The sequence below is a fragment of the Agelaius tricolor genome, unplaced genomic scaffold (assembly GCF_023055355.1).
Source record: "Agelaius tricolor isolate 1412-34295 unplaced genomic scaffold, bAgeTri1.0.p SCAF_23, whole genome shotgun sequence".
In the NCBI taxonomy this organism is placed as follows: Eukaryota; Metazoa; Chordata; class Aves; order Passeriformes; family Icteridae; genus Agelaius; species Agelaius tricolor.
In genome coordinates, this window is record NW_027269283.1 from 4,063,934 (window position 1) to 4,074,210 (window position 10,277).

Consider the following 10,277-nt stretch of genomic DNA (forward strand, 5'->3'; position numbering starts at 1 on the left):
CCCTGCGCTCCGCTCGCCCCGAGGGGCTGGGCTGATGCTCCCCCGGCCAAGGGCGAGCTCCGAGCCGAGCAGGGCAGGGGGAAAGGGGCAAGGCTGAGCGCTCCTGCCCTGCGAGCAGCCCCGCTCCCGAGGGGGCAAAGCAGCCCCGCTCCCCGCCCCGGGCCGCAGCCCCCCGCAAACCCGGCAGGGACGGGGCCACAACTTTTCCTTTCTTGTTTTTTTTGGGAACACGAGACGTCAGAGAAGCAGGTCCCTCCAAGAAATACCATTTCAATGATTTTAATAAGCAAAATAGGAAACAATTTTAATAACCAAAAACAGAAACCAGTCTGAATAAAACTACAATAGACCAGGTTTTTTAATATTTTTCATATCATAAGCAGGATTTGAAATTGATCCCTTCAGAACTTTACATGAAATAAAAACAATTTTTTTCCGCTGCTGCAATGTTTTGATTTCAACACAGTTGAATCAGTAAAAACCAAAGATCGTTTTCTGATGCATGACTAATATCCACAATATTTAAAACTGCAAGCACCATGCTGTTCATTACAATCTTGTTATTACTGTTAATTTATAAACTAATACAAACTTAAAATGCATCCGGCCAGCAGTGCCAGCTATCCTAAAAGGAAACTAAAAAATAAGTTTTCATTTTGGTATTTTTGTCAGTGCAACGTAAATCCTTTTACTGACCTGCAGGAGGAAAAAAAAAAAGTAATAAAAACACCCATAAGACTCCAAACTACTACTACTATACAACTGCAAATAAATTTTGGCTAAAACTTTCACTCGCTGCATAGGGAAGCAGAGAAGCAGATTACAAATCATTGCAAAAGAATACACTTAAAAGTTGCAGTATGTCTTCTTAAAAAAAAGTTTTAGATTTAAATGCTTTCCCAGCCCACTCATCAGCTGCTGCCATTGAGAAACCCAACTTCAGTGGCGACACGGAGCCCTCGCTGCTATCACAACTTGACTCGTAACGAGGAGGGTTTGGGGTTGTTTTCTCTCTTTATTCACCGAAAATCTAGGGGCAGTTGTTTTATTTTTTTTAATGGAACTGGTATCTCGTCCGTCCTTCTCTTCCTGAGTGTAGAATCAGAAGGGAAATTATCTGGCCAAGCGTAACCGCTCAGGCTGGGAATTGTCCTGGAGGAAAGAGCTTCGCTGCCACTTTAAGGCATGGAGTAGGTTCTAGTGACCGAGGAGGGTTTTTCCCTGGTAAGTTTAGGTTTGTCAATGCCATTCAGGCGTTTTTGCTTCTGCCCCAACAAACAAAAACCAAAATGAAAACTAGCAAAAAAAAATACAACTTAAAAGTGCACCAGATATACAAAGTTGGTTTTTTTTCTAATGCAAAATGCCCATAACTTTTTTTCTTTAAGTATCTCTTTAACACCAAACAAACCGTATAACCAGCCTGCTGAAATGTTATTTTGTTTTTTGTGTATTTTTCTCCTGTACGGTTTGAAGTAGCAGATATTTACAAGCTAACAACCATAAAAGAAAACAAGAGCAAAACCAACGAACAAAACTGCACAAGCAGTAAAAAGTTCGATAACTTGTGATGCTTTTCTTATTGATGAAACAAAACAACAACAGAAATCTATGATCGATGATCAACATGCTATAGTTAAACAAGAAAATGGTACAAAATAGAAATTATTACCATACATGTCCAGCATGCAGGATTAATATTTTTAATGCAGATTTTCGTATTTTTCTATATAATCAAGCAGGCAATAAAACTGATGAGTTTTTTTTTTCTTTCTTTCATTCTTTCTTTTCTTAGATTGAATGTCCCATCTGAGTCCTGTAACTTATTTCTCAAAGCAGGCAATATATGAAGAGTTTGCATATATTGTCCTTTTTATTTATTCTCTTTTTCCAAGCAGGTAAATTGTGCATGAGATGGTGCTGTATATGTCCTCTCTCTTTCCAAGCAGACAGTATGTTATAGATGGCTTGTTCATTGTCCTTTTTTATTATTATTCTTTTAAAGTCCATCTCACTCTGCAAGCAAGTGATCTATAAAACGCTTCACTTGTCCTTTTCTCCTTTGCCTCTGTCTCTCTCTCTCTAACTTGCACACGAAAGTCAAAAAGTTGCACTTTACCTCTCCCATCCCCACCCCCAGCCTACTTTTCCCACAGCTACTCTAGAAGACTGGATGCTGCAAAAAAAAAAAAAAAAAAATCAAGTCTCTATTTTTCTCTCCTCCTTTCTCTCTAGTCAAGCAGACGGATGGATGGAGATGTCAGAGGAGGATGGGAGCAGGGGGGGAAGGTGACAGGGGTCAGGTTTGGGGGGGTGGGGGGTTTTTGTTTGTTTTTTAATTATTTTTGTTAAGCACTCACATGAAGAACTCAGGGGAAGACGGGTTGTCACTGGTGGAGCCGGCCTCTCTGAAGCCGTTGCTGGCAAGTTTCTCACACTTGAGCTTGTAGGCGTCTCTCTCTCTGGCGAGCCGGGTCACTTCTTGCTTGAGCTGTTCCACCTGCTGAATGAGCTGCGTCTTTTCGTTCTCCAGGTGGTGTTTCTGCTGGACACGTTTGTACCTGCAGGACTGGGCATAGCCCCTGTTCTTCAAGGTCCTCCTCTTCTGCTTGAGGCGGATCACCTCGTCTTTGGTGAAGCCTCGGAGGTGCCTGTTGAGCTCCCTCACGGACATGGAGACCAGCTGGTCATCTGAGAACCGGTCCTCCACGCTGCTGGAGGGGGGATGCTGCTGGTGCGAGTTCTGGAGCTGCTGGGAGGAGCTGGAGGAGGTGGAGGGAGTGGGAGAGGCCTGGTGGTGATGATGGTGGTGATGGTGAGGGTGCCCGCTGCCGGCCAGGTCTTCGTGAGTGACTGCGGGATACTGGTGGTGGTGTTGGTGATGGTGATGATGGTGGTGGTGGTGGGCCCGGAAGCCCTCGAAGCCCTGCAGCTGCTGGGACACCTGGTGGGACCCAATGAGGGCTTCGACAGCGTCCTCTGGGGTGAGGTTCAGCGCCTCGGGGTTCATCTGCTGGTAGCTGTTGGCCATCCAGTACAGGTCCTCCAAGTGGGTCTTCTGCTCGGTGGGGCTGAAGCTGGGCGAGGAGGGCACGGAGCTGCAGGGGGTGCTGATGGGGGTGGAGGAGACGGAGCCGGCCGGCTGCAGGCGGGTGCAGTGCCTGCCCGAGCGGTCGCTCCTGCCCAGGGGCTCCTTCTTCACGTCGAACTTCATCAAGTCGAAGTCGTTCACGTACTCCATGGCCAGCGGGCTAGTGGGCAGCTCGGCTCCGATGCTGAGCTCTCCGGCCATCGCTGTCTTGCGGGCACCTCTCCCGGCGGAGGGGGCTGGAGGCTTCACCCCAGCGCGCAGTCTGGCAGAGGGGCTGGCCGCGCTCTCCTATTCCAAACCAACTTTGGCTTTCAGCTTTCGCTTCCTTTCCTCTGCTCCCCCTCCTCCGCCGCCTCCTTCTCCCGGGGCTTCTGGGGCTTCTTCAGTCCGGAGCAACAAAGCCAAGGACGAGCCGGCCCCCGGGGCCGCCTGGCTGGCTCCTGGCTGGCGGTGTCAGCGATCGCCCCGCACCGCGGGCTGCGGCAGCTCCCGGCTCCGAGGCGCCCGGCCGCAAGGAGAAAGGAGCGGTAGCAGGAAGGGCAAAAGCAAAACAAAACAAAGATGCTGCCTTCGGCTCTGTGCAGGAAGAAGAAGGTCGGTGCGAACGCCCAGCCCGTGCCCCCGGCCGGGTTTTGTAAGTCCGGAGCCCCCTCCCCGCGGCAGCCGAGCCCGGAGCCTGCCGCAACTTTCCAGCCCGAGCGAGCGCCGGGGCAGCGCACGGGCTACCGGCGGCGGCGGGGCTCTGCACGGGAGTTTCGGTGGCTCTGGCAGCGCAGGCGAAGGGGAGGGAAAAAAGGGGAGGAAGGAGGGGAAGGAGGAGGAAAAAAAAAAAAAAAAAAAAAAAGGAGGAGAAGGGGGAGACGAGCACAGCGCCCAGGTCTCTGCTGTAGCTGCCGCCGCCAGCGCTCGTTGTGCAGCTGTGATCACAGTGCAGCCCCCCTTGGCTTCTTATACGGCCGTGCCCGCCGAGAGCGCGGCGGGGGCCGGGGCCGGCGGCGGCCGCGCCAATGGCAGCGCGGCGGCGGGGCCGGGCGGGGCCGGGCCGCGCCGTGACAGCTCCGCAGCGCCAGCTGAGCGCCCGCCGCTCCCAGCCCGCACCTCCGGGCTCTCCCCGGCTCCCCCTCCAGCACCCGCGCCTTCCCACTTATTTATTTATTTAGCCGTTTATTTATTTATTTATTTATTTCTCTCTGCTCCCTTCCTCCCATCCTTTTCGGCCCCTGCAGCCCACAAAGGAGGGGGACTCGGGGACATCCTGCCCGTCCCTTTGTTCTAAATATAACAAAGTGCCCCTTTTTGCCCGCTGCCGTCCCGTAGTGGATCTCAAAGCAAGGAGCTTCCCCCCATGCCACGCACACGCATCCACCCTTCCAACTTTATGTAAGCGGCCCCGGTGCGAACGCAGTGAGGGAAAAGCGGCCGCGATCGCGCAGCGGGTCCGGCCGGGAGCGAGTGCGGGGCTGCGGGAGGCGCCGAGGGGGATGAGCGGGGAGCCGGCAGCGAGGGAAGCTCCGGCTGCACAGGGCTGTCAGCGCTTCGTGTACAACCGGGGAAACCCTCCCGGTTACAGGAAACAAATCTCTCCCTAAAGTAAAGCAAAGGCATTGACACAGACAATCGCAAATATTAGGGAGAGAAGGGAGAAAATATAATTACATTTCGGTTCTGAGGGGACCGTGTTTGCTTTCCTCTGCTGTTCCCTGAGAGAGTGACTGCATGCAAAGGAGTATTCGGTTTGTAAGGTTTTTTCGGTTTCTTTCTTTCTTTTTTTTTTTTTTTTTTTTTTTTGGTCCGGTAACAGGATTTTTTTTTTTAACATTTTGTAACGATTAAGGGAGATTAGGGCTTCTTTTTACACGGCTCTCATGCTCAAACAGACAGAAAGTGCGACTCCAAGTGTCCATTTTCAGAATAACAGCGCTTTTCAGCGGGAGAAAACAGCCGGAAAAAGGGGACGGGCGAGCTGGACCCGGAAGATGCGGGAGCGGCACCGCCTCGGTCCCGGCCCGACTGCTCCGCTCCGGAGCTGCGCCTCCACCTCTGCACCTCAGCACCCCCTGCACCACCCTCCCACCGCCCTATTTATTGAGACAAAAGAACAAAAAAGTTCAGGATCTGTCTGCTTTCCCGAGAATTATGAAGAGGGAACTGCCTTTCTGGAGCCGGGACAACACTGAGGAGTCCCCAGGGAGACATCCCGGTGTGGGTCGGTCCCTGTGGGACCCTACCCGCGGCCCGCACCCGCCGGTCCCGCTCCTCCGCATCTCCGCGGAGCCGCCCGCAGCCGCGCAGGGAACCGGGGAGGCAAAAGTCGCTCAAAGTACCCCCTCTATCCAAAAAGAAATTCCAGGGGGTCCCTCTGGCAGCCGGTTGGAGTAAAGAGGAGGAAACCAGGCAGGGAGATTTCATCCAAATCCTCTTTCTCAGTTCAGGCGCTCCGGGGTTTGATTTCGTGTGGCAGTGCCTTGTGTGCGTGTTTCCCCACGACATTTGGAGGGGACAGAACTCTGGCTCGGCAGTCCCGGAGAGCGGCGGCTCCGGCGCTGCCCACGCTGAGCACTGAGCGATCCCTGCGCATCCCGATCCCGCCCGAAGCGGGGCTGCGCTCCCGGGAGCTCTCAGACCTTTCCCCGCAGGTCTCGCTGCTCCGAACGCGTGTGCGGGAGGACACGAGTGGAACGTACCCCCGGACCCGGGGCGCTCCCCTTGCCGCGCATCCCCCGCGGGCAGCGCAGCCCCGGCCGTGCGGGGAGCGCCGGGCTCTGCACGGCCACCGCGCTGCTGCTTTCCTATCAGACCCAGTTTGGGAAATCGCCGTCTTTTCGCTGTTAACGAGCGGCCCCGAGGCGCAGCGAGGCGGGGAGCCCCGCGGTGCCCCCTCTGCGGAGGGGTCCGGGCGAGGGGAGCGGCCAGCGGGGCAGGGCGGACCGGGCAGGGAGCTCGGCGCTCCCCGTCCGGCGGCTGCGCCTCCCCGGGGGCTTGGGGCTGCCCAGAGTCCCCCGTGCGGGTCCGCTGGACTGGTGATTTCTGAGGTCCTGGAAGCTGCTTGGGGAGAGCTTTATTTTTACCTGCACGTTAAACGTTATCGTTGCCACTGAGAGCAAGGGGACATTGGCGAGAGCTTGGGAAGCCTGGATGCAGCCCTGCAAAACGTGCCATTAGATGGATAATACTTTTTCCTCTCATAATTACTGAGGTATATTCACAAGGTGGAGCTACTGAAAGGCGGAGGGAAGCATTTATCTCCCTGTCCATAGACACTCTGTCCCTTTCCTTAATCTTTTAGGTTGTGAACTACAGATCGGTTTCCAGCGTCCGTCCTCACAGTCATAAAATTTCGGGGCACTTCCTGGGTCCGTTTCTTTGCTCTCCCATGCCTCGCTCCCCTTTCAAAAATACATCCCACAAAACTTGCGGCGTTAAGCGGCTGACTAAAGTCAGAACCGCTTCGTGCCCCTAATCCGCAGTTGTTCATTGTAGTTTTAATTTCAGCCACCAAAGGTTATTCTCGATGGGATTTATACGTTAGGGGCGTTGCTCCTACGTGTATTTAAAATTACATTTGTGCATATTTTATTTTTTTAACAGGGACTGGGGAAGAAAAAGCGTGGCTGGAGAAGGATTCCTGGGCTGTACAGCCCAACGAGGCAGCTCAGAAGTGTTTCCCACCCGTGTGGCCGCGGTGCTGCGCGCAAGGGGACGGAGGGAGCCCCGCGCACCGCGGCCCCCGCTCCCTAAAAGCCACCGCGGGGCAAAGCGGCGGCTGCTGGATCCTTCGGGAAGGATTCCCCGTCTCCTCCGCACCCGCGCAGGGGGAAAAAGAGGCGCCCACCTGCCCGGCCCCGCAGCTCGCCTCCCCGCCGAGCATTCCGGGCAATTTTTTTTTAATTGCCACCTTCTTCCCGCATCCGAAAACCGCTTATCGAGCTGCTTTAATTTTTTTTTTTGCTTTCTGTATTTTAAGATCCGGTTTTTCAAGGTTCGTTTCGAGGAAAAAATTACTTCTTCCCGCTCTCCCTTCACTTCCCCCTGCCTTCCGCAAACTCCCGGCCAAAATCGGGACGAGTTCAGAGAAAATGATTAATGTCATTTCTGATCACCTCCGGCGGCATGTCCGCCCAGGGCAGGGCAGTAAGGGTCCTGGAGCCATTGAAATTTGAAATCTCTCCCTCAAAACTGCAACATACAGATACCCACCGGTGTTTGTTCAGGTAGGGCTCTGCCTAAATCGGGACAGTGAAAGGGAATTGTATTAAATTGGCATCCCAATCCCCGGCTCTTAGAAACAGCAGGTATAGGTATAGGTACTCAGATGAAAATTAAGACGACTGTTGTGTATGTAATTTCCATGCTCGGTTCTCTAAGAAACGCTCCTCTGTTTTGGTAGCTTACTGCTACTTTTGCCCCAGAATTGGCTTTTTTATCCCGTAACATCAGCGGGATATGTCGGCTGGAATGGGAGATTTGTTAAAAAACACAGACCCAAACCTAAATTACCCGTGGCTGGCAGCCGGCACTGATGGAGGAAAAGAGCATCACTTTCCTAATTCCTACCTCCCCTCGCTTGATTTTTAATTTCCCAAACCGCAGGCAGACACGGTGCTGGCTGTCAGGATTTTTTTCCCCTGTGTAAGCAGCGAGGGACCTGGTTAATCATCTATCGCAGATACATGTGCATGAGAAAGAAAAGTGTTGATGTTTGCTTGTTGGGGCTGATGGGAATGGCCCACGAATTTAGGATTAAATTACTACTGGTAATCATAAGGTTTTGTTTCCCTCTCGCTCTCCCTTTTCTGCGGGGATTCTCAAAGTAAAGCGGGCAACATTATTTGGACAAAGTCTGGAGAGCGGCTTTGCTGTATAAAACAAGCGATTGAACCCTCCTGGGTGAACTGGGACCTCTGCAGATTTTAGCCCGGTTAAGAGCGGGACAAATCCCAGTACTAACTCCAGACACGTTTTCACAGGTGGACCTGGGAGAAGGGAGCGGACCGACACTTCCGAAGGGTAGGTTTTTAGGGGGTAATTTTTCTTTCCCGAGGTTTTGCAATGTCCAGCGCTAAATCCCCGCTGAGCAGCGATGCTCAGGGCGTGCGGGCGGCGGCTTTGGGGCTCGCTCGGTCGCGGGGGTCCCGAGCGCTCCCGGGCGGGAGGGACGGGGGGGTTTGGAGGTGATGAGCGCCCCACGATGAAGGCAGCCTGTAAGCGGGGCTGTGTCACTGCTCCCCCGAGCCGTGCCCGGCCCTGGCACACAAACACGAGCCCCCCAAACGCGGCTCGGGCACTGGTGCAGACGGAAGGGGAGCGGCGGCTCCTGCTGGGGGATCCCGGTGGGCACCGCACCAGCGCTCGTCGGGGGATGCCCAGGCGAGGCTCCGGTCCCGGCGAGGTTCGGAGGATGCTGGAGCAGGGAAATGGGGATTATTTTCTTTTTGGAGGGGAGAACGGCCCCACGGTGCCCCCGCGGCTCGGGGTTAGCCCGGGACAGCGGCGCGGCCCGGCGGGACTGGAGGGGGGCGGCTGCTGCTGCTGCTGCTGTGCCCGAGCTCTGCCTCCCTGTGCAGGGAAAGAAGGACAAACCCTCCGTGGCACCCTCTGCAGTTGGCTCAGGGTCTCGCTGCGCTCCGGGGTTGGGAGGGAGGTGCGAAAGAGGGTGACTTTGAAAGCAAATGGCATCATTTCACCCTCTCCTGCAAGGGTGCCTCCGGCAGGGAGGCAAGCAGAGAGCAGAAACATTCTGTTTCTCATTATTTCTTTCAGCCTTAGCCCCATCACACCGTGAATGCATCGGTCCAAACTCGTTTTCAAGAGAATTTGGTCTCTCTCACCAATTCCGAACTCTGCAGTCTCATCCTAGCCTCCTTCTCAATACATGCTCTTGTCATTATTCCCCTTTCCATAATGGTGAAAATTGTTTCTTGCAGATACACCTGATCCAGAAGCACAAAATCCCCAGTTTGAGCCTTGCTAGGACCAGCTTTCCTCTTGTGCTTGCCTGAGTCCTGCTTCCCACTTGAACCACGGCATCTTGAACTCATTATCTGAGCCCTTTTAGGAGCTCCTAGCCAATAAACAGCACCAAAATCTTTCTGAGTGATCAGAAGTCGCCTTTGGGGACTGAAGTAGCCAGCAGAAGCTGAAGAACTGTAAATTGCTGCAGCTGTATCTTGCAATACCATTTTGTGTCGTTCAAAGGCTTTTCAGACACATCAGAACACATCAGAACTTGGACCACATCTCACTAGAGAAAAAAACTCTCTCCTGCTTATCTGCTTCTCCTAGGATTTCAGATGTGTGGGTGCACAGATGTCAGGGTGGAAAAGGTGATCTTTCCAAGGGCTTTTAGTCCCCTTGGAAGAGATATAGAAAAGGGAGATGTCAGAGAGACAGGGAAGGTGTCCTGGACCCCAATTTCACAAAGTTACAAGAAGTCAGACAATCTTTCAGAAAAGGACAACATCCCTTTCTGGCCATAGTCTGCTGCCTGTTTTGTCAAGGAGCTCATGGGAGACTTTCTTGATGATCAGATCTTTAGCAGCAGGAAGGAAGTTCTGGCCTCAGTTGTGCTTGAGGAAACCCAGGACCATGGAAGCATTTTTCCAGAAAGACAGTGTTGCTGCAGGCTCAATGCCCATGGCAGCAGAAAGGCTGCTTGCAGCAGGGCTGGGTGCATGCCTGGGCCCTTGCAGGATCAGGGGGACACTATCACAGGCCAGGAGCCCACAGCCACGTTCTGACACCCACTCAGACCTGTACCCTTTCATTCAGACTGATTTGGAATTCCTTTTCATTGCACAAAGTCCTGGATCAAAAAAACTGCTTATATAGAGAAAATTTCTGGAATTCCCTTTCCAGCATTTGCTGCATAAGGATTTAAATATAATCATAAAGCCTACACTGTATATTCTTTTTGCTCTTTCCACCTTCAGCGCCCATTAGGGATTTGGTTTTGCCTCTGTTTTGACAGCCCCGTATATATGTATTTGTAGTTGTTCTGTGCTGTTTCCTGATTTAATATCAGTGCAGTTACAGGAGAAGGATGCACCGTTAGCATTTTTTGCTCAAAGTATTTTTCAAGCTCCTTTTTGATGTACTGGTCAGGTTTGCAGCTTCTGTGCTCTTGTTGATCAGAAGAGGCAGGATGGGGTTTGTTGTGCCCTCTGGGAATGAAGCTCTCTATTCACCT

At 52.8% G+C, this 10,277-nt stretch overlaps 1 protein-coding gene across 1 annotated transcript; it reads right to left on the reverse strand.

Moving 5' to 3' along the window:
- Positions 1 to 263: 263 nt before the first annotated feature.
- MAFB (MAF bZIP transcription factor B) lies at positions 264 to 4,032 on the reverse strand. Its single transcript, XM_071446708.1, has one exon. The coding sequence runs from the start codon at positions 3,290 to 3,292 to the stop codon at positions 2,357 to 2,359; it is 936 nt and encodes a 311-aa protein (XP_071302809.1). The 5' UTR covers positions 3,293 to 4,032; the 3' UTR covers positions 264 to 2,356.
- Between the last annotated feature and the right edge of the window lie 6,245 nt (positions 4,033 to 10,277).